This window comes from Amphiura filiformis, chromosome 11, assembly GCF_039555335.1.
Source record: "Amphiura filiformis chromosome 11, Afil_fr2py, whole genome shotgun sequence".
NCBI classification, from domain to species: Eukaryota; Metazoa; Echinodermata; class Ophiuroidea; order Amphilepidida; family Amphiuridae; genus Amphiura; species Amphiura filiformis.
In genome coordinates, this window is record NC_092638.1 from 48,937,461 (window position 1) to 48,962,928 (window position 25,468).

The window sequence follows — 25,468 nt, forward strand, 5'->3', positions numbered from 1 at the left end:
AAATGTTTGAGTTGATTTTGATTTTTCCACAAACACTGACAAAAAATAAATGGATATATTCGTCATTTTTGTATAACCAGTTTTTATCGGTATTTTTTGGAAAATCACAATAATGAATTCAAGTGAGGGTCAGAAAATTATTAAGTGAGGGCGGGTGACGGGAAACTCAAAATCGACTTTCCTGACCTTGGAGGTATGAAGTTACTCCATTTCCGGAGGTTCTCGCCTGAGCGCAAAACCTCCAAAACCGGAGGTTCTGCGATAACGTCGCAGAAACTCCGGTTTTGGAGGTTTTATGATGGACTACAGTGACTATTATTATAGTTAATAAACCACCACAGCGCGCATAAAACCTCCAAAATCTGAGTTTTTCGCCCGTCATAAAACCTCCGATATTAGAGTTTTTATGTATCAAAACTAATGTTATAAAAATTGTTTAAACATGCTTAACTTCATTACTTTTAGTATCACGCAAAACCTCCAAAATCGGAGTTTTTAAGCTCGTCATAAAACCTCCGATATTGGAGTTTTTGCGTATCAAAACTAATGTTATAAAAATTGTTTAAACATGCTTAACTTCATTACTTTTAGTCACTGTCGTCCATGCGCAAAACCTCCAAAAACGGAGTTTCTGCGCACGTTATACGCAGAACCTCCGGTTTTGGAGGTTTTGCGCTCGGGCGCAGAACCTCCGGAAATGGAGTAACTACATACATGGACCTTGGCCTTTTTAGTTGTCGGTCAGGCAATCTAAACATCGATATAGAGTGATTGGGAATTTATAATCCCTCTTATCCCAGCGAGAACAAGTGCGACTAGGTGCTTCCTCTACCGCCTTGTCTACAAACAACATGATCGAATCCAAAACAATCTATGGGAGCAGAATTCGGCAGTGTCTCCAAGCATTCACATCGCATTTTTAAAACGTAAAATATTACTTTACCAAAAGTCATCCATTGATTTGGTATTGAAAGATAAGAAAAAAAATCTGTGGAGATTAAAACTATTTCATAAATACCTTGCATTCCTGTAAGAATAGTGAAATATCGGTGTGCAAATCTGGAGGCTTCGCAGCATCTTACTTGTTGTGGAGGCTGCCATAGTGGTTGTTTGATTCCTATTTTTGATGAGCACCGCAGAACCAACGTAAACAAACCAGCAATCAGGATGTTCATTTGATTGCTCACCTGTAATCTTCTCTCAACAAAAGAAGATAGTGCAGTCACCTCCTGACCTCGAGCCATCGCAACTGGCTTGAATCACGGTCAATCACCTGCTTTTGTCAAAACTTGAGCTCATGCATGGGGCTCATCCCCTCATGCATGCACAAAATAAGTTGGAAATTCAATAATAATTTAATATTATAAGCTTACTTAATACTTGATATCCTTCTGAAGGCTGAAGGTGTTTTGACTGCTGCAGGTGAATGTTTGTTGCTGTTGTTGTCTTTAGTACAGTCTGACAGTGTCAACTCAACTGCCCATGTAGCATCTCTGCCACTTTAGTCTAAAAGTCAGGATCGCCAAAATTTTGCTTTACCATTCGACTCCAGTTCACTTCAGAAAGTTCTACATGTTCTAGGAGAAAGTTGGGTAAGCTTCATCTCATTTAACAACATGTTTAATAAATCTAATAATATTATATATATAATTTATAATGTTTTGTCTTATTCCTTATACTAGAAATTATGGAATTATAAGTGTTTGTTTGTTTGTTTGTTTGTTTGTTTGTTTAAATGGTCTTTCCATGTGGAGACACGCTTGTCCTGATGGGACCAGGCTCAAACAAAATGCTCAAGCCAGGCTGATTAAAACCCTATAATATAAAAGCATGCTGGCATGTATGGAAAGAGAAGTGAGAAAGAAACAAAACATATAATTTTTCACAAGGTCATATATCCTGTCCATAAAAATGAACCAAAATTGCACACAGATCTACAGGACCAAGCGTGTCACCAACCAACTGACACAACAACAAAATGCACTGACATGGAACAGCTTCCTGGACCACATTCACAGCCCAATAATTGGCACCCAACAACGTAAGATATCTGTGAGTAAGTGGAATAGTGTGGAAAAAAACCTGTTTCTTGAAGAAAGTGTGTGAAAAGCAGAAGCAGCCGGTTCCACACTATTGCACATACTCTTTCGAAATAATCACCTGTATAAGGATCTTGTATGCATTCTCACAGATTTACTTTGCTGGGTGCCAATTATTAGTCTGTGAATGTGGTGGTCCAGAAAGCTGTTCCGTGTCAGTGCATTTTGCTGTTGTGTCAGTTAGACAACTGCTTGGTTACTGACATGTGTTTATAGTAGAGTATTGAAGTAATCCAAATTTTGTTCATTTTTCCAGGCAGGATTTTAAGATATGACCTTGTGAAAAATTATATGTTTCTTTTTGAGGCCAGTTTATGTTTTCTTTATGAGTTGATGGAGCAACAGGTGTTGGACCAGGTTTATCAATGAAGTGCTTCTCCATTGGCTAAGGGAACGTTCATAAATACTTTGGTAGGGGGGGCTGGAAAATTTTGATTTCGGTATGTCAAAACTTTTTGACCCCCCCTCTGTCTGTATACATGTTAAACTTTTAGAAACCCCCCTCTTTATGGACTGAAAACTTTTTGACCCCCCTTTGTAAACACCCAAACTTTTTACCCCCCACACACACACATAATGAAGGTATACTAGTACTTAAAATACTCCACTCTTGTTTCCACTATAGGTAATGCTTTATTTTACTAGTACAGTGGATTAAACTTATACAGTTTCAACCTTGTTACAAATTCAAGCAAACAGATCCGCAATAAATTAATCATTTATCAGTGTCACTCTTACAGGCCTTATTAGGCCTAAATTGTCAGGACATCATAAAATATAAATAAATTGCTTTCAAATAAGGTCTCAAAAGTTATTGCATGGATGTATCAGGGGTGTATCCAGCTTTCTTGGTGTGGGGGGATGACATTTTGAGGCACAGACGAAAAACAATTGCAGTTGCTTTACATACATATATACCGGAGCTTTAAAAAATGCTTTACTGCTGCTGAACGCAGCATAAAAATTTTGTATTTTACTCTATTTACGCCTATGATCGGGATGAAAAGAGCTTTATTGTGACAATAAAGGCGTAGCTTTTTAAATTTGTATTTAACTTTTGGACCCCCCTTTATGGGTGTCAAAACTTTCTTGACCCCCCTTTTGCCATGTCAAAACTTTTTGACCCCCCCTTTTGGAAGGTCAAAACTTTTTGACCCCCCCACAAATTTTCCAGCCCCCTCACCAAGGTATTTATGAACGTTCCCTAAAACATAACGTTTTTTAAACAAAGGATACTTGGCGAGTACTGGAAGGTTGATTGTTGATTCGCCAAGCCTTTGTGCTTTCTTTGCTTTATAAGGCATTGGTATATTACACATGACATGGCATTGAGATGAGTTCAAATGAGGTTTTATTGTGTGGTCAAACCAACCATCCATGATAGTGACAATCATCAGACTGTACACGATTAATTACTATAATACATATAAAGTACGGTAATACAAATTACAATGTTATTTTGTAGAAGAAATGGGTTAAACAGGGTGTGCAAAAATCAATGCACACTGTCTGGCCAAGTGAAGGCCATAATGTGCATTATATAGCTTTAACTTCAACACTACCGGGGTACACTTTTTTTCGCTCACCTGGAATGTTTTCACTAGTTCGACTAGCTCCTTTTTGAGATTGTTAGTTCAGCAAATTCATGAATTATTTGGTCTTGTGTAATACTATAATATTACTAATAATAACCCTGAAAATAATTTATACTATAAAACTCCTTGAGTGCAAAAAGCCTAGCTTATGTACATTTTGTAAATGATTTGTTAATTATGAATCTATCATCTCATGTTAGCAAACTTTGTCTAGCTTTAATCATCATGTCACATGTGTGCTGTTAGTGAGTTGTTATTTATATACTAAATAGCCCTATATTGTATTATGCCCAACTATTATGGTTTTCAAGGAAGTCTTGGACTAAGTCTAAGTCTAGTCCAGTCACCAAATTGGTGGAAGTTACTCCCCATTCCAGAAAAATACAGCACTATTTGTTTTAATTAAAAAAATATTATCCTGTTTTAAATTTGCCAAATGAACCCGGGGGTGCCACTCATATACCATTGCATGTTGTCATCACTGACCAGACACTTTTATTTTTCACCCAAAACACTGACATGCCCAAGGGCTGAAAGGTAACCCTTACCACTGACCTGCTATGAAAAAAGGATACCCAAATCACTGACCACAGCCATGGTGCAAACAAAGGTACCCATATCACTGACCTTACATGTCCCAATGACCCTTTTCACTGACGAAGGTCCGGGACGAAGGTAGAAAGCAATATTTACCTAGTGTATTTCCAATCCCTTTGTACATACAATTTCTGTTATAATATGAAATAGCCTGGAATATCATCCTTAACACAAAATTGTGGTCATACACAACAAACAAGCTGCAATCATTTCATTGGTATCCAATTAGTACAAGTACATCCTGGGAAGCTCTGAAATCTGAAATATAAAGCACTTTTTTTCCCCGTTTAACTTCGGTTTTGCGCGGGTGACAAACAGCGATGGCAAATGTCACTTCACGATTTCCAAAAGGCATGGTTCCTGTCATATCTGGTTCAGCAGTCAAGCGTATGTCGTAATCCATTCCGATTACACAGTATCTGTACCTTGTACAAAATTAAGTAGTCTCTACGCCCGTCTCTCACGCAGCCCGCTCGGCAGCATGCACAAACATCACCGTGTTTTAATCATGGTACAAGACCGGGCACAAGACTAATATATTACACTTACAGACCCGGAAGTAAGAAGTTGTTTACAATCAGGAACGAAAACAGCGGCTGACGTCAAATGCTGGACTTTGATTTTTCATGAACCCAAAACGCCGACATATCTATTGTAAAAAAGGTATGCCTACCCTTTTTTCCAGAAAACACCAAAATTGAGACCCTTTTCGCGTCCCGTGCGGGACGTGGCCTATGCTTAAAAAGATACCCTTTTACCGCGAAATTTTGGTCGGTGATGACTTCATTGACGGTTCAACTGGCACCCCCGGGCAAATGAAACATAGAAATCCTAATCCTTTAGTTCTAAAGTCCTAACTGGACTTAACTTAATATTTTGTCAATTTTTGGAAATAAGGGCCAAAAACATGCATTTTAGGGATTTTTTTTCAACCTTTTTTGTATTTTTGTTACAATCAAGCCTTAAAGCCTAAAGACTTCAACAAAGACAAATTCCAAATTATGCATTGTAATTTTTGGAAAACACATTTTCCAATCTTATTCATAAGCAATTGGCAAAAATAACATATATTAAAATTATGAGCTAACTCTTACCCCCGGGCTCTTACTGTTGTATAATATTGTGACGAACAATACTATTCATAGCACCATTATGGATATCGCCCATGACTAGATAAATAAACGTGCCGATCACATTTGACCAAATATTGAGTATGTTGTGTTACATGGTGGCAGCGGGGGGATCAAGCTTTCCTGCCGTTTTAAAGCCAGCTACAGTCAAAATCAAAGATACAGTAGTAAGTAGTAATCGCATAGAAGGTTTCAAAACGGTAAAAACGCGGTATAGTTATCTGATATGCCCACACCGAACGAAAATACTGACGGCCATGCCGGAGCCGGAGCAGAGTCGCATGCCGGTCAAGGCAACCAGGCACCGCAAATACGGGTACCCCCAGGTATCAAACCACCTCCCGAACTCAAAGCCATGGATCAATGGAAAACGTGGAGGCAGATGTGGAAAAACTATGTCATCGTTGCAAAAATCAATGAACAACCACCCGAATACCAGACGGCAGTATTCCTACACGCCATAGGCGTCAAAGCCCTAGAAATATATAATAGCTTTGACTTTACAAGTCAACAGCAAAGTGTAAACCTAGAGGAAATTATAAATAAATTCAACGCTCATGCAATTGGCGAGAAAAAACGAAACATACGAGAGATATGTTTTCAACAGCAGGCAACAAAAACAAGGTGAAAAATTTGAAGATTTTTGGCTTCAGTGCGCATACATTAGCAAAAAACATGCAATTTTTGTGAGTGTTTAAATGAGTCTCTCATACGTGACCAAATCCTCAAAGGTATTGCAAGCCAGGATACACGTAAGAAATTGTTAGAAGAGCATACACTTGATCTTAAGCGCTGCATTGATATTTGTCGCACTGCAGAGAAAACCCAAAAGCATGCTAGCGAAATAAAAGCCAGAAACGTCAGCAACCGTCCATGGAGTTGCAGGTAGACACAAGTCTACCAATAGGCCTAAGAAAAATACGGTCAACAAAGTAGAAAATCAGATAGGCCTAAGAGTACAGATACTAGGCCTAAGCAACAAATAGATTGCAGATACTGTGGTAAAAGACATGTAAGAGACAAATTTGCCTGCCCAGCATTTGGCAAACAGTGCACAAGATGTTCCAAAACAGGCCATTTTATGGAGGTGTGTAGGACTAGGGCAACAGGAATAAAAAGAGTAGAACAGTATTACAGTGATAGTGATACATCAGACAGTACAGACTACATAAACATGATAAATGTACAGGATGTAAACAATACTGATATCAACAGTGCTAGGAAAAAAAAAAAAAAAGATGACATATATGCAGAGATGGTGATCAAACATAGTGATACCAAAGTGGTATTCCAAGTAGATTGTGGTGCAAAGATAAACACCATACCTGAGAAAATGATAGAAAACAAAGAACTCATAGACTATAAAAGCAATACCTTGCGTATGTGGAATAACGCCATATACACTGCAGTTGGCACTTGCAGGTTAGATTTACGGAACCCAGCAAATGGGAAGAAATACTCGGTGCCATTCACTGTATCTAAGGACAACCTTACACCACTCTTAGGGAGTGTAGCTAGTCAACGCATGGGTTTAATTACTGTCAACACAGACAATATCACCTCTCCAAACACAGTACTACAAGTACATAGGCCTAAAGAAACAAAACTGCCAGAAGAGCAGTATGAGCAAGTGTTTGACGGAGACCTGGGAAAACTCCCAGGAGAAGTACACCTGACTACTGATCCAAATATGGAGCCCGTCATACTTCCGCCAAGAAGATTGCCACATGCGATTAAGCCTAAAGTAAAAGAAGAACTAAAACAGTTAGAAAATAAAGGCATAATTGCCCCAGTGGTAGAACCGACAAAGTGGGTGAGCCAGATGGTAAGTAGCAGAAAAGAAAAATGGGTCCCTTAGAATCTGCATTGACCCTAGACCTTTGAACAAGGCACTAAAGCGCCCTCAATATCAATTGCCAGTAATTGATGATGTGCTCCCAGAGTTAGCACAGGCAAAAGTGTTCTCCAAACTTGACCTTAGCTCAGCCTTTTGGCAAATTGAACTAGACTATGAGTCTAGCATCCTGACTACTTTTAACAGCCCATTTGGACGCTATAGATGGCGCCGCTTACCATTTGGTACTTCAGCATCCTCTGAGATTTTCCAACATCGTATACATGTTGCATTAGAGGGACTGACTGGAGTTATCTGTGTAGCGGATGACCTCGTAGTGTATGGCAAAGGTCAGGATGAAGAGGCGGCATTAAAGGATCATGATGCCAACCTCGAGCAACTGCTAAAGCGTTGCACAGATCAGAACATTAAACTTAACAAAGACAAGTCAATCTTCAGGGCTACGGAAATCCCATTCTTAGGTCATCTGATAACAAATCAAGGTCTGAAAGCAGACCCAGAGAAGGTCTCGGCGATCTTAGACATGCCTGCACCAACAGATGTGAATGGTGTACAGCGACTTGTTGGGTTAAGATCAACTACCTAAGTAGATTTCTCCCCAGTCTATCAGATGTCCTAGAGCCAATCAGACAGCTAGTCAAGCAAGAAGTAGAATGGCATTGGACTTATGTGCAACAGAATGCATTAGACAAAGTCAAAGCAATGATTTCTGAAGCACCATTGTTAGCATACTACAACCCAGAAGATGACTTAGTCATCCAGTGTGATGCAAGTGGTAAAGGACTGGGTGCTGCCCTAATCCAAAATGGACGCCCAATCGCATATCACAGCCGCGCACTCACAGATACCGAAACACGGTACGCATCCATTGAAAGAGAGATGCTCGCGGTAGTGGATGCATTCGAAAGATTCCATCAATACACTTTCGGACGGTTTACACAAGTTATCAGCGATCACAAACCGCTGGAAATGATTGTCAAGAAACCACTGTGTAAAGCACCCAAAGCGTCTACAAGGAATGCTTCTGCGGATCCAGAAGTATAACTATGATATCAAATACAGTCCTGGCAAGACAATGGTCATTGCAGATGCCTTGTCACGTGCCTATTTACCACATACACCTGAAAAGGCAGAACCATATGCAGAAGTCAATATGGTAACTTTCCTGCCAATCAGAGGCGAAAGACTTGAACAATTAAAGACAGAGACATCACAAGATGAGACATTACAGATGTTAAAGAAAACCATCATAAATGGGTGGGCCGGAAAAGCGAGATGAATTACCTGAGCAACTCACTCCGTACCATAGTTTCCGTGATGAACTAGCGGTACAGGACGGTCTCATATTCAAAGGATCGCGTGTAGTAGTACCACAGAAACTTCGGAAAGAAATGATGCTCAAAGTTCACTCCTCCCATTTGGGCACTGATGGATGTCTGAGACGAGCAAGAGAGTGCCTATTCTGGCCTCACATGGCATCAGACATAAGACAATACATAGCCACATGTGATGTCTGTAGAACATTTGAGACTAGTCAACAAAAAGAAACACTACAAAGTCATGACCTCCCATGAGACCCTGGGAAAAGGTCGGTGTAGACCTATTTACTTGGGACAGTCAAGAATTCCTAGTCACAGTCGACTATTACAGTAACTTTTGGGAAGTCGACAAACTTGACGACACATCAAGCAAGACAGTAGCAGCAAAGCTGAAGAGCCATTTCGCGAGGTACGGTTCACCGACGCAGGTCGTATCAGATAACGGGCCGCAATTTATCGCGGAAACCTTCAGTCGATTCGCTACCGAATGGGACTTTGAACACGTTTGTAGCAGTCCTGGTCACAGCCAATCAAGCGGCAAGGCAGAAAGCGCAGTCAAGACTGCTAAACGCATCCTTACAAAATGTAAGAAAGCCAACACCGACTACCAGATGGCGTTTTTAGACCACAGAAATACGCCAACACAAGGTTTTGACACCACACCAGCACAAAGACTCATGAACCGTGGGACAAGAACATTACTTCCTATGTCTGATAAACTTTTGCAACCCAGAGTCATTGATGAGAGCAAAAACATGAAGCAACGCATCCAGAAACAAGCCCAGAACTATAACAAGTCAGCTAAAGACTTGGAACCTTTGCAAGAGGGTGATGTAGTTCAGTATGAAGCCCCCCTCGTACAAGGGCAAAAGAACTGGCAAAAGGCGATTGTTTCAAGACGCCTTGACGAAAGATCTTATGTCGTCGAAACTCCAACAGCAGTGTACCGTCGTAACAGAGTGCACTTAAAGAAAACTCAAGAGACACCACCACCAGTTGTCTCATTGCCCCATCAGACTCCAGCAAGAAATCAAGAAACACAGCAGAAAGAGACTTTGAAAAAGCAAAACCAGAACAATCAAGACAAGACCAAGAACTCTAAGAAACCAGAGTCTTCACCAAAGAAAGGAAAGACTACCAGAAACAACCAACAACAGCCATCACCAAAGAAAACCAGCCAACAAAAGCCACAACCAAAGACTACCAGAGGCAACCAACAAGAGCCATCACCAAAGAGAGGCAACCAACAAGAGCCAGCACCAAAGAAAGGCAACCAACAAGAGCCAGCACCAAAGGAAGCCAACCAACACCAAAAACCAAGTCCAGATCAAGAAACAAGACCAGTACAGAGACAAGAACTATCTACCAAATCTGGAAGAAAAATCAAGTGTCCAAGTTATTTGAAAGATTATGTCTAAAAAAAAAAACATTACCAAATTTTGGCACAAACCAAAAGAAAGACAAAAGAAATCTTTCTGGACATTTTGAAAGAAAGTTTTGAAGTTTAAGTAGTTTTTAGAAGTTTGTTCAGAAAAGTTGATCTTTTCAATAGTTCAAAAGTTGAAAAAAAAAAACAAAAAATGACAGTCAAAGCACACTAGAGACTATGATCTAAGGACACTGAAAGAAAAACAATGATTTAATTTCATAGTTATTACATGAAAGAAAGACAATGATTTAATTTCATAGTTATTACATGAAAGAAAGACAATGATTTAATTTCATAGTTATCACATGAAAGAACAATGATTCTTTAAGATGTGAAATATCAGTTCACTTCCTTTAACATTTAGAAAAGGAAAGTTTTCAGTTTAAGTTTGCAACTTAAAAGTGATCACAAGTAACCAAAGACAGTGACTTTTTCAATAAGAAAAGGAAAGAACTTTCATGCATAAATTGATCTATTAAAGAAAGATCAAAACAGTTCATCTCACACTTGAAAGAAATTTCACTTTCGAATGTATTTAGAATATAAATACATCCTTTTGAAAGAAAGGGGGATGTTGTATAATATTGTGACGAACAATACTATTCATAGCACCATTATGGATATCGCCCATGACTAGATAAAGAAACGTGCCGATCACATTTGACCAAATATCGAGTATGTTGTGTTACACTTACCCTACATGATATGTATACTCAAAATTTGGAATACCGGGTACTTAGACTTGTGTCAAGTCTTACAATTTTGTGACTTCAATTGTAAGAAAACATACGAAAATTGCACGTTTTGGACCATTTTCCCTCAAATTGCAAAAAATATAAAAATTTGACTTTTATTGCCAGTTAGGACTAACTAAAGGATTAGGATTTAGCTATGTTTCATTTAGCAAAACAGGGTAATATTTTTCTAATCCAAAAAATTTAGTGCTGTATTTTTCGGGAATGGGGAGTAGTAAGACAGGTGTAAAGCCTCTGTATTATGTGCAATCGATGGTCTTGGGCTAAGTCTAGATCAAGTCTAGTCATCAAATAGGGGAAGTTGATACATGGCTCAATCTGACAGTATATATAGTGTAAAATAAACCACTGGAAAAAAAACTTACATAAATCTGATCACTGAAAACTTACATAAATGTGATTTTGATCCAAACAGGTCTGACAATTAATAAACCATTATGGCAGGAACACGGGCTGAAGTGAATCAACGCCTCTCAACAGTGATAGAGCGACTCCAAGTCAAAGAACGATATGACAAACTTGCCGATTACTCTCGACAGAATCCTCTGAAGACTATCTTTGTTGGTGTTGTTGTGGCTACCTGTCTCATTCCTGTGCTGTTTTTCTTGGGATTTATCATAACTTCAGTAGCGTTTGGGCTTATGAGTCTTCTGATTATTGAAGGTAAGAATAATACAGCAGGCCTTGCCGTTTGAGGGAGCGATCGCTCTCGCTCGCCACCGCTCGCCCAAACTTGATTTCTAGTGAGCGATTTTCCACTCGCCATGGACACTAAATATCATTCGCTGCGAATCTCCCAAATCAGCCAGCGAATCAGCAAATTCAGTATTTAATTGATTTTGTACCCCTGAAAGCGGAGAAAGATACAAATTTTAGCGCGCTTCGTGGGCATTTGAATGTGAATACCATTTTAAAACCGAATCTCTACTTGATTATACCCCAATAAGTGTATCATGAAAATTTGTGAAAATTCAACCACTCGCCTAGCATCATGCTAGCTAGTGATTAACCACTCGCCTTTATAATCTAGACAGCAAGGCCTGATACAGATTGTATTGGGGCATGGCACAGATTTTTTGCCCGGGGGGGCCACTCATGTATAAAAGTTGTAAGCATTCGCGTGAATTGACTTTCAAAAATGACCCTAAGCTAGGATGTCGAAAAAGGACAGACAATATAAAAACACCGTAAGTGAGGAATTGGTTTGAAATTTGCCCCTATTCATTGCGTGTGTCAGTAGAGTGCCATACAGTGACAGTCATGATATCAGTAAGCTTAAAATTGGTGTTGTTGAAGTCGGCTCCGATTTTTTAACAATCTGGTTAGTAAAATTGCTTAGAAACCACTCTTTTGTGCCAAATAACTTGATAAATATGTCACCACTAATGTCTGTTAATTGGGTAATTTAAAAAACTACCCTAAGCGAGGATCGTCCTTTAAAAAAACAACCCTTCTTTTAGTAAAATGAGTGTTTTGAGACCCTAATCGCGGATCCGCAGCGGATCCTCGCTTTTGCTTTTCAAAAACACCCTAAATCCGCGTTTTCTTTCACGCGGATGCTTACAACTTTCATATATGAGTGATCCCCCCGGGATTTTTTGAGATGGTCAAAGTAATAGTACTGCCATTTATATTTTGACGTAGCACATAACCTTCAATTTAAAAGGAAAGTGACAAAATGTGTATATTTTGGTAACATGATAAAGTTGAGTGAAAAGTATCTGGATACCATAGGCCGATACATTTATTTTTCCCAGCCCATTCATACCACTTATATTTGATAGTATTCTGATAGAGCTGATAGTGAGGAGTAAGCTGGCTACCTGTCATTTTGGATGGGCAGTTTGCTCATGGGACAAGTAAAATTAATGCCTGTGACATTATGCTAAATAATGCTTGAATAAGTTCTGTGAACTCAAAACAATGCTAGACTAATAAATGAAGGCTATAGAAATAGCTATTTGAACTGACTGAACCTCCAGAAGGGGTAGAGGTCTTGTTTATGTTTTCAGGGTCAAATTTTGGACATGCAGTTTTGGTGAAAATGATGGCGCTTACAATGTACCAAATCCTAGCTAAGACCCTGGCTGATAATATTGTATTTTGACAGGCCATGCGTGTTGTGCCGTTGAGTATTGGTGCTTTCCCTCAATCATTTCTCTCTACCCAGGTGTATTTGGGTACTCGCATTCGACAATGCTTGGAAGTTAAGGGTAGACGAGGTGTCGTTGGTCGAAGCAACCATAAAAATCGATTTTCAGTCTCTAGATCAATGAATTATTGGCAAATAACACATTGATGTTTTGCAAAAGTTCATTCTACAAACTATATAATTTGAAAACTTGCTTAATTTATTGTTGTTAATGAGTTATGTACATTTTACAAAAGTGTTGTTGTTTCAGCCCTCTTTACAACATAACTCAAGAACCACAGAACCTACAAAATTATTTATGTGATATTTGAATTCTTCTACACGCCGCAAGGAAATGAGCAATGTAATTTTTGCCAAAGCTCATTACCATTCGCAAGATGTTGTGAACTACCAAATCGCAACACTTTAAAATAGTGTATTACCTTAACAAACTCACTGTTGAGGAGGTGTAGCAATCCTTCTACAGCAGCATTACATGGAGTTAGTTGTCTGGCCCAATCGCCAATGAAAGAGAGATGGGCACTCCGTTCACTGTACAATTCCATTAGGGGCTGTGCAATATGAACCCTGGTGGGAGGTTAAAATTGGGGGGCAAGAAATGTTTGGCCAGCCAAGGGGGGGGGCAAACAATTTTTGGCAAGCGGAAAGAGGGGGCTAGCGTTTTTTGGCACACATTCATGGGGCGCCTTTTAAATCAAACACTCTAAAAATCTTAGGACAAAAATACAAAAAGGCTTAAATATGCAAATTCTCCTGCTTGCTGCGCTCGCAATATATGACCATTTTAGGTTTGCAAATTGGGATCCCAAAAATTTGGCATGTTCAAAGGGGGGGCACAGATTTTTTAGCAGGCCTGGGGGTGCAAGCGATTTTTGGCGGGCCCAGAGGGGGACAAGTATTTTTGGCAGGCCATTTGAAAATTTACCAGGGGGCCTCATAATTATTACACAGCCCCTTCCTAATATTTGATGCTACTGAAAGATGCAGTCTCAATCATACATTTTTAACAAATCCCAATATTAGAGATGTATACTTACAATAGAAATCTTAGAGCTCTTAGTACATGTAGGACAAAAAAATAATTCTTATCACTAAATGACACTTTAAGGTTGAAGGGGAGGTCCGAGGTACCAATAGTACAAGCTGTATCAGAATGTTTGGTACCCATCATTTCTGATATGGAAAGGTCTTCAACACTGGATGCTCTTGATATGACCACAAGTTACCATTTTAGGACTCTGAATAGCGTTTTTAATCTACAAATGAGATGGATTAAATGTTGCGTTTTGATGTCCATAACCACTGGAAACTGATGGGTACCAATCATTTTAATACACCATGTACTGTAGTGTTTTAAAATGGGTTATGGTTAATTAGCTTAGAAGGGAGGAGTGGGCAGGTACATGATCTCATACAATATATGTGGCAACAGCGGGCACTTCAAATGTGCTTGTTTCCATTGATTGTACCTTCAGATGTGCAGTCTTGCAATCTAATCTGTCAACAAACCTTGTTATGCATCATTCTGTGTTGCTTTTTGGTCAAATTTCCTGGGGTCACTTTTTGGACATGTGGTGCTCATTAATTCCCACATCATCAATGGTGAATCAGTAATTTTCTTCGAAGTGTAGGGCCTATACCTGAAAGCTTTACCTGACAGGTGGTGTCAAATGAAAGAAAAAATCTGAAACGTGTAACAGTACAAGCTGCACGGTTCAGCTATGGTGCGGTCAAGTTAGCTCAATTAGTGCAGTCAAGTTAGATCAATCGATAAGTCGGTCGACTATGGTGCGAGAGGTTGCGGGTTTGAACCCTGGTGGTGCCTAGTACGCTCTTGTGGAAAAATTGAGTTAGCTTGAAATTCCCCTGGACAAGGAACTTACTGCTAATTTGTCTCGTTGTAACCCGTACGAAACTCTGGGAGCTGATCCTGGTTGCGATGGTTATTTGTGGAATGTCTAGGGTGTGCGCTCTAGTGGTCAGCGACAACCTGTAAAGTGTGCTGAGGCTTGTAAATCAACGTCTAGGCATAGCGCCTGTGCGTAGCGCACTATAAATCACTGCACTTTTTTCTTTATTAACCGTTTTACTCCCCATTCCAGAAAAATATAACACTCATTTTTTGGGATTAAACAAATATTATCAAGTTCTGCCAAATGAAACATAGCTCAATCCTAATCATTAATTTAGTCCTAACTGGAGATAAAAGAAAAAGTTTGAACACTATTTTACTAATTTCTTGAAAAAAGAGCCAGAAACATGTTTTCTGACAATCGAGTCACAAAAATCAAAGATTTGGAACAAGTCTAAGCATTCACAATCTTGAGTATGCTGAAATTTTGCTCTAATTTTCACTTTTTTGTGTTAGCATATATACGAAAACACCCTAAAAATGCATGTTTTTGGCCCTTATCTCCAAAATGGACCAAATATTAAAATTGGGATCATATGGATCCTTTATTATATCTCGAGGTGCCAAAAAGGTATGACCTCCGGAGTGGTGTCAAATGAAAGAGAAAAAGGTAGAACATATTTTCTTTACCAGGGGTGGCACTCCTCATAATAGTATACCTGGGTCAATATTCCTTTTGAAGACCCGGGTCATTATTCATATTTTGGGTCTTTTCTACATTAAATATATCGAAAACAAAACAAAATTGTGACCCCCGGGACCTGAGTGATGTCACATGAAAGAGAAAAAGTCCAAAACGTGAGACAGTGGAAGCTCCATGGTTCAGCTATGGTGCGGTAACTGCTCTAGTTTTTCTTTTTAAATCATAAAATCACTTGAAATCATGATAGATACAAATACTTGCTGTAACTAAACATACAGTGTGAGAAATAAATATGCATAAAAATATTTAAGGGGTAGGCCTACTACACCCCTGGCCAATTTTGTGCCTATTTTTGCAATTTTTCTCAAAAGTTATAGTGCATTGGTGACAAGTAAAATATGTATATTATAGGGGCAAGGACTTCAACTACTGCACTGGAAATTCAGCAACTCAAGGCAAGTAGTTATTGATTTATTGATCAAATAGTGATTTTCCCTCACTTTTGACTGTAACTCCACAACTGATGTCTGTGCTGAAATAAAATTTTCAGTGCAGTAGTTGTAGTCCATGCCCCTATAATTTACATATATCTTACTTGTCATCAATGGGCTGTAATTTTTGAGAAAAATGCAAAAATAGGCACAAAATTGTGCAGGGGTGTAGTACCCCCTTAAAGGATATGAAGAGAGAATATTTGCACTTTTAAATGAGCTGTTACAGGTCAGCACTCAGGCTATACATTGTATATTGTTGGGCACTACCGCTGGTGCATGTAATCCATAGATCGTCAATGTTGACGATCAATATGATATCCCTAGCTTGGCCCTCAAAATACCTGGACAGAAAGCAACCAAAATCTATAGGGTGTATGCAATAAACAAACCGGAACGTTATTGAAATGTAAGCCAGCCCTGCCATGTTGGAGGATAGTTCCATAGAAGATAACAGAAGGACATCTCTCCAGATTGATTCCATAACCATTCATGCCTATCACCTGTTTTATTGTATTATCATGCGAATTAGCCTGTGGTACCTGTGGTACGTGGATGACAGAATTGTATTTAAATGAGGATGACTCTGTTATGAGTGACGTCATAATTTAAATACCCTTTATTGTAAAAATAGACCAAATCAGCTCAATGTGAAATTATGTAGCTTCCGCAATCCGCATTATTAAAAGTATTCAGCTAAAAGCACATGATTTTGCATGAGTCTGTAAAAAATTGGAAGCAACATGACAGAGCATATTGGGAAAAATAATGAAATTTTAAGAAATGCAGATAAAATGTTTGCGATTGAGGAGTGACTAATTTAGTGAGACTGTCACCTCTCGTTTTGATTCAGCTGTCCATCACATCAATTACATGTAGTAATCACATGTTGCCAAAACTTTTCAGCGCCAAGACGCGACACATTGGCTCGCCAGGCCCGGGCAAAGGAGTCTCAAGTAGCCCAATTTTTAAGCTTCCAAAAAAGGGCCCAATACTGGATAATTTGGTGGATTGACCCGAGTTTAGAATGCAAATCACCCAATTGGGCAGAAAAGCACTTGACTTAAAAACTTCCGATAATTAATGGGAAGTTTCTCATCGATCAATAAATGGTCACAAACCCCTTTGTAATTGAAATTCAGAGTTTTAGAGGCTCCAAACCTTTAAAATTGGCTAAATTTAAAGGAAAATACATCAAACTACTGACTTCAAAGTATGCCTAATTGTTGGCAAGTAGCAGCACAGTTTTTTGAGTAGTGGAAAGTGATTGTCAAGTAGCCCAATTGTGCGCCTAAGGTGTGGCGTTGGCATCACTGGTAGTAATGTTGTACACATGTGTCAGGTGACACATCAATTAAGCCTATTAAATGTAAATTAATCAATAATTACTAGGTCAGTCTAATTAAAAGAGAAGTCTACAGTCTACTCATGACTTAGGCATTAGCAGGATTAGTCTGCAGACAGCCAGAGAATGAATAACTTACCATAATCCATTGCAAAAGGAGTTATCGGAAATTTTCGCTAGGATTTAATAACTGCCTGCCACTAAAGTTAAGAAGGTGTTGTTTTGAAACTGTCACCAACTAGAAGTTTTAAAAACAACTTGTTTTTTTACTCCCCAAACGGGATTAGTGCGATTCACGTTCGAGTTCATTCTCAGAAAAGAACCGTTAATTTGTGTTTTTCTGGTCACGCATGTATACACTGTGAAACTTGAGTGGCCCCCTGGGAGCCAACCTGTCATCACTCACGTCAACATATAGATTATACACTGCCCTTTATGTTTTGCACACTGTTTATAAGTAGATGTATCATTCCCCAGTCAGGAAGTAAAACTGTGGTCTGTTCATTTTACCTTCACATCAAGAAAGCAAGTATTTCATGATTTTCATATACATGATGACTTTTAAAAGCAATTAGAGTTTGTGTCATCAATATGCCTGTTTAGTTTAATGGAAGTTAATTTTAAATATATGTTATTTTTGGTAATTTTATTTTTGGTAATTCGATTTATTCCAAACAGGTACAGCATTATCCATTGGTGTGGTATTTCTCTTCTTCATACTGGGCGGATTGCTTGCAGTGTCACTCAGCGTGACAGCTTTTGTCGTTGGTTCGTTCTTTGCTCTAAGTTACGGAAAAGGCGCCCTCAAGACAGTGTGCGTACGCGTGGATGAATGCGCTAGCAAGTGGGAGAATCAAGAAGGACGTGTGGGACAAATGGTGAAGTGTTGCCGTGGTTTTACAGAGAGAGTGTGTGCTTGTTGTAATTTCGAGAACAAAAACCAGTCCCCAGCAGAGGTGTTTGAAGTACCAGAGAAGAAAGACTGAAGGTAGGAAATTATTGATGAGTTAATTAGGCCATCTTAATTTAATAGTTCGTCTCAAAGCCCCCGTGCGAATTAGTAAAATTGCCTGCTTTTTGCGTGTTATTTTAGTTTTTTCCGCTGTTTTTTTTTCCAAATCCATCCAAACAAAAATCTCACGTCTGACATCGCTAGACGTCAAAATACTAGTAGCCTAAATCGTAAATCTGAATAAGATTTTTCATCTTGACCACAGTGAAACCTCTTTGTGAGATGAAAAGGTAGTCTATTCTTAGACTTTTTGTGTGTGATCAATCATTTAGATTTGGACTATTAAAAAACAAACAATTTAAAACCTTTCCACAGGTTAATTCAAACATTTTTGCTTGACAAATACTAGTACATTAAATGAGTACTCACAACTTTGGCTTTCGCCATCAGGGCTGATGGCTTGATCACAAGTGACTTGGTCCACTGTTTTTACAGGTTTTTGTTTCACCTGAAAGGAAGGGACTGTCCAATCACTTTTCCATATGTAGGGGTATGTGCAATGTGCACATATGTGAAATTTTGGTTGACGGTAATAAAAAGAAACCAAAGTTAGAGGGAATCAGAAATTTGATACACTTATGGGCACTTTCATAAGGGTGCTGGCCCGCTGGTCATGCTCCCCTCCAACTGTCTTAAGAAAACAATGGCCCTTAGAACAGTACTTATCCTTGAGGTGGTACTCCACCTAGCTACCACTAAATTCTGTTCATTATCATTTTTAAACAAAATATGTTCCAGACTCTGCAATTTCGCAGGGGATTATGATGAGAAAATCAAGCCTTTCTTCTAAAATGACAAAATCTCTAATAGAGTAAAGTAGGAGGGGAGGATGAGGCTGTCAATCAGAATCAGATCACCCACTTTAGATTTAAATAGATAATTTAATTAAGTTGCAGACATAATAGTTATATAATATTATTTTAAGTCAATACCTCCATTATATAAAAATGCAGTTTGGATCATCATGTGTCACCAAGTTGTGGACCATATTGCCAAAAATCCACTATGGACCACAATGGCCTCATCCAAATGGCATAGTTCAATAACCTCAATTAAACAATCATAGTGCAAAATTTGACCTCACGTTGCAGAGTATGAGTTTTTGTACCCAAATATTTAAAGGTCATTCAATGAATGTTCAAATGTATTGGGGTTAAAGAACTGTGTCAAGATAGATGAGCATGTAGTGGATCCTAGTGATCATTGTCATTATTTAAATTTGGAAAAGAATCAATAATGTGATGAAATTGTTGACATTAAGTTGCATAATGTTATTTTGTTACGATAATTTTGATCATAATATGTGATGATATCATGTGACATGATGATGAATCAAGTCATCGGTTGAATGCAAGAAAGTTGTAAGTGCATATGGTCGCATGTCACAAATAGGTCACCCAAAAATGAAGGAGCCGTAACATGAAAATGCTTTCTTCCCAATTCAAGTTTGATTTATTCGAAAAGTATGATACCTATTTTAGAAAGTTTGGTGTCATTTTGTAGATAATTATGTTCTTTGTCAAATACAAAAAAACCCAAGTCAATTGGACAACTTACTTTTTGAGATTTATACTTCAATATGTAACATGTGTCAATGGAGGAGCCGGGACGGTGAGCCACATAAGGTTGTACACAAAATTGTGAAAATATGGCAAACTTCAAACCTTTGTATCTTAAAAAGTACCTAGCATGGACCACAAATTGCACATATATCATTCATCCTGGATTGTAGATCTACCTCATAGTAGATCAACTGTAACAAAAGATGTAACTAATTAATTGCCTAATTAATTGCTAATTAAGGCAGTTTCCCCTATATGTTACTGTACAAAGTGTGCACATAATGCTCCGACATTTCTAAATGGCCTATCTCTTGCCTGAGTCACCATGCTTATTTAAAAGTACACATTTTTAAGGAAATTTGATGAGGAATTCAATTTTGCTATTAGTTTTAGTGCCAGACATGGAGGAAAAAAGTTTTGATTGATAATGTCATACAAATTGTAAAATTATTTTACAATTTTTGACCACCCTGTATGTTTAACGCAAGGGATACCAATCTCTTTCTCCCTAATTTGTTTGAAGGGCCCATGTAATCTCTTTCTGAATCCATATTTATTTTGAGCTACATAGCTTTCATAAAAAGAAAATATGGGGTTTACCATGACAAGAAAGATACTAATTTTGTTGATGTTCCACCCTGTATATTTCTTACCCACCCTGTATTATGATGTTATACTTTGTTGATTTGACATCCTTGTAATATAAGCTTTTCAGAAATATATACTTTTAATGGTCTAAAATGTATTCATTAAAAGTTGTGTTGAAGTGAATCAAAATTGGTGATATTTTTATCATTTAACATTATGTTACACAAAATATGACCAATTCATGACATGCGACCATATACTTTGATCAGCTGCTCGTAATCGGCGGGAAATATTAGGCTTTAACCACTACGCAGAATACTAGACCCATGTTAAGAGTGCTTAAGTTGACCTGTCTGCTCTATATTTTATGAGTTAAAGAAAGTATAATGACTCAATTAATAATTTGTGATGCTTCTGGCGAGATGTCACAAGACAATTCTCAAAATAAAATATATTGATACTATTACTAATCAGTCCGGTCCGACTGCCTGATCAGGAAGTACTGCCGAATCAGGCAGCATGTTGCCGAGTCAGGCAACACAGGTCTTGGTAACCCTTCCGAATTTGACAGACTAAGGACTAAATTGTTCATGGTGATTTTATAAAAGATCGGTGGAAATTTTACTTTGACACACATGATCTACATGTAAGTTGACAATTTTTCACCGGGCGAAAAAAAATTCCACCGGGAGGAAAATAATTTAAATGACAAAACAATTTCTAACGGTTTTTAAAAAAATTTGATTTAAATATGCAAATTAACTTTATTTTAACTAAAATTGATGAAAAAATACTACTGTAGAATTGATAATTTTATATATTTTACCTACTTCTTTACTCTAAACTAAGAAATAACGGTATATGTGACACGATCTGGTCCATGGGGGCCAAAGGCGGCAAATTTGAAACTGAGATATAGGTAAAAATAAGGAGTAAAAAACAATAAAATACATAAGAAAATAGACATCAAAAAACTTCATGATTTCATAACCAAGTATGCTAGGCCTTTGGTGTTTTCAGTAAATGAAAGCCAATTGCAGGTATAATGTAATAATTATAGTAACTCAATTTTCAAAAATGCCTCCTTTAGCCCCCATGGACCAGATCGTGTCACATATTAAAAGAGGCTCTATTTGAAATAGAGCATTGCATTGTGGGATACCATGCTGCCTGACTCGGCAACATGCTGCCTGATTCGGCTAGTATTTCCTGATCAGGCAGTCGGACCGGACTGCTAATATGCGATTTTTATGGCCTGCCGAATTTTCTGCCAAATTTAACACAAATTGTCTGAACTTCCAAAATTTGGCTACAGTAAGGCAAAATTGGCCTATTTTCCAAAAGAAATACCTGAAGGCTGAAAATGGTACCAATATTTGCTGCACGTCCCCATAATGGTCATTCAGACTGAGTACCTCACCCCCCTCTCCGGGCCAGTGATTTGTCATAAATATACAAAGTCCAGTGTCCGTTTTGAAGTCCAAGAACAAGTCATTCACCTTTTTCTAGTTGACCAAATTACCAAAACCCCAATCGGAAATACTTGATTATTGACAGCACTACCCATGGGCTTACCCATCAACTTTCAAGTTCACCTTTTGGTCATGATGATATAGCCTTGACTTGGCCTTGACTTTGCCACCTCTGTTTTATGTTACCTTAAATATATGGTCATATCCGAAGTCATTATGAAGTCATATGACTAAACACTCATGTTAACACATTTTCAATGGCATACAAGTCCCCATGTTGCATGTACCAAGTTTAGACTTCAGATGTTCATATGGGAAGAAACTTATAACCAAAATGTCACATAGCCTATTTTACCAGTTGTCCTTCGACAGCATTGACCCACAGCAAGTTACCACTGCCAGGAATCGAACTTTGGACCTCATACTCCACCATACCATGCTCGCCACCTTTAACAATTAACAAAAATATGTTCCTTTTTTTTTCACTCTTGATTTTTGCAGGCGGTGTTACCCTGGAACATTCATATCAACATTGAAGAAAAGAACTTTGATTTGCTGTTGCAAAGTTGATCAAGACATCAACAACAATCCACAGAACAATATGGCAGACACACATGAGGACAGTTATGCAACACCGGAATCGGATTGCTGCGAAGTTACAGAGACATCACCAAGGAAACAGATTCGCTATTTTGAGACGGATGAGGAATACAAAGAGTATCGTACATCTATGATTCTCATATTCATTGTTGGTTTTGCATCCCTGTATATTTTCACTATTGTAAACCCGGTGCTGGGTGTGTTGAGTTGGTTTTCACATCCCTCAAGAATGTAGCACTGTAAAAGTGTAAATTTTTGCGTGAATAATTGTTCACTTTTTTTCAGTTCATTATTTTTAACTTCCTTATATTGACCTATACACAAAACAAATATATTTTGTGTGTTGTAATTTTCGTGGTAGCTGCTTGGAATCTAAAAAGCACTGATAAATGTAATGCAAAAATTGCCACTTTTACAGTGTTTTAATTTTAAGATAGTGGTGTTCACTAGCAAAATGAGGCATGCCCACACCAAGTAAAAGTTCCATGTTAATTAATTAACATATTCAACCTAGTAAGTGCCCCGGGGTCACTCCCATTGTGGCCTGTACACCATCCATGATAATGAAAATGCGTAAAAGGGTAGGTTTTTCGTGGGTAAGCACAATACGCACGTAACACGTTTAGGGTGTCAAAAACATGAAATATTGGAGCAAAGGTAGCAAAATTGCAATTGCTAATACGCGGAAATGAAATTTAGGGTATGAAATTTGATGCAAGGAATAAAATCCCTGTTTAGGGTGTGAAAACACCTGTTTATGGTATTGTTTTAGCCAAGGGTTAAATCCTTGTTTAGGGTGCTTTTCAAAAGTTAATTATCGTGGATGGTGTACAGGCCACAATGGGAGTGACCCCCCTCCCCCCGGGTAAGTGCCCCATAGTAGGTCATTTCAAGAAAGGCTTGTTACCAAAGATGAGCAAAGTTTTGTGATCATCGTTCTCAAATTTGGGTAAATCAGATTTATGGTTTTTGAGAAACTGCTTTTCAAACTTTCTTTATATTTTATTGTTTTTACCAATAGTTTTATATAACACAGGTTAACATATTTGGTACCCAACCTATTTGGGCATAATTTACATATTTGCATAACCAATTACATATTAGCCTAATTGAAATGACATACTTTGAACATTCAGGGCACTAATTAGGTTGAATATATTATTATCTTCATAATTTTGATAAATACCTTATTTAGTCTATTAAATGCCCCGAGGGAATTGCTTCGAAAAGGGGGGAGGGCATTTATTAGAAGTGAAATTTCAATGTAAAAACTTAAGAAATATGACTTACGGAACTAGCGAATACAACTTTTTGGTTTGTTACTACAAAATTAGATCTGTATGTGTGATTTATTGATTTAAAATAAACTGAGCTCAAAAAGAAACTTATAATTTTTCACAAGGTCATATCTTGAAATCCTGTCCATCAAATTGAACCAAATTTACACACAGATTTACTTTAATACTCTACTCTTAACACATGTCAGTAACCAAGCAGTTATCCAACTGACACAACAGCAAAATGCACTGACATGGGATAGATTCAAATGAATGAATGAATGAATGAATGTCAGTAACCAAGCAGTTATCCAACTGACACAACAGCAAAATGCACTGACATGGGATAGATTCCTGGACCACATTCACAGCCCAGCCCTGTTTCATGAAAAGAGTGTATGAAAAGCAGAAAGCAGCACCGTTTTATCATCTGTGCAAGGATCTTGTGTGCATTCTCACAGATTTTTTGTCCTGGGTGCCAAATATTGGGCTGTGAAAGTGAAGGAAGTCCAGGAAGCTGTCCCATGACAGTGCATTTTGCTGTTGTGTCAGTTGGACAACTGCTTGGTAACTGACATGTGTTTTGAGTAGAGTATTGAGGTAATCCTGTGTGTAATTTTGGTTCAGTTTGATTGACAGTATTTTAAGATATGACCTTGTGATTCACAAGTTGTAAAAAATTATAAGTTTCTTTTTGAGCTCAGTGTATATAACATTCTACTAGTATGTGGCAATGAATTGAATGGAAATGTAAGTTAGAATAGGATTTGTCCATGCAATATACTTGCATGCTATGGCGTGGAAATTTCTTCATTTCGGTCACTTTTGATGTGGCGTTTAATAGAAGGGGTGTTTAATAGAGTAAAAATAGTATATTTCAGAAGTTAAGGAGTATGTTTTTGTAGCTATTTTGTAGCATAAAATTTTGATATTTAACATTTGTGTGCATGCAAAATTTCAAATTTCACCATACATCCCAATGATTTTGACATTATTATTTTCAGTGACAAAAAATGTAAGTGTTTGAACAAAGAATTCTAGGTGAAGTTTTCTCTTTACCCCTCAATGTTGTTTCCCCCACCAAAATAGATTACAATCTTGAATTGGGAGGCAGCTTATTGGTCACCATCTTATTTTGTTTCTTCCAACTCAAGGTGTAAGTATCCCCTGCTTAAGCAAATCACTACACACATAAAGTTTGCGACACGATAATTTTCTGTAAATTCAACCAAAATCAACCAATGAGCTGTTCCATTTAAAATCCACACTACCCCTGTGGCAGATTTAGCTAAAGTCTTCAACAGAAGGAGTTTCAAATAGAATAGACAATTGGGTAACTTCTATTTGAAATACTAAATCCGGTTGTGGAAGATATAGGTATAGCCATAATACAGAGGGAGCATGGGTTTCAAAATTATTAGCTCTGACCAATTACATTTGAAAAACATACTCCCCCTGTGGAAGATATTTTCAAAATCTTCCACAGGGGTAGTGTGGATTTCAACTTCAATAGTCCAATTGTGGGGACATTTAAGTCACTCATGTACTATATTTTTAATTTTAATAGATCTGCTGAATAATATAATATTACATTTTAGTTATGTAAGGGCTAATCATTTCCTCTTATGTACCAAC

General features: G+C 38.0%; 2 protein-coding genes across 2 annotated transcripts in view; one reads left to right on the forward strand and one right to left on the reverse strand.

Annotated features, from left to right (window-relative positions):
- Positions 1–1,123, reverse strand: part of LOC140164926 (tyrosine--tRNA ligase, mitochondrial-like) — a 33,275-nt gene extending 32,152 nt beyond the window's left edge. Inside the window, exon 1 of the mRNA XM_072188324.1 lies at positions 1,019–1,123. Within this exon, the coding sequence (XP_072044425.1) occupies positions 1,019–1,101 (83 nt within the window). The 5' untranslated portion in view covers positions 1,102–1,123. The remainder of the gene's footprint in view (positions 1–1,018) is intronic.
- LOC140164927 (uncharacterized) lies at positions 1,117–23,075 on the forward strand. The gene is made up of 4 exons (XM_072188325.1): positions 1,117–1,592; positions 11,195–11,442; positions 18,001–18,310; positions 22,458–23,075. The coding sequence occupies exons 2-3, from the start codon at positions 11,217–11,219 to the stop codon at positions 18,306–18,308; spliced, it is 534 nt and encodes a 177-aa protein (XP_072044426.1). The 5' UTR covers positions 1,117–1,592; positions 11,195–11,216; the 3' UTR covers positions 18,309–18,310; positions 22,458–23,075.
- The last annotated feature ends 2,393 nt before the right edge of the window (positions 23,076–25,468 follow it).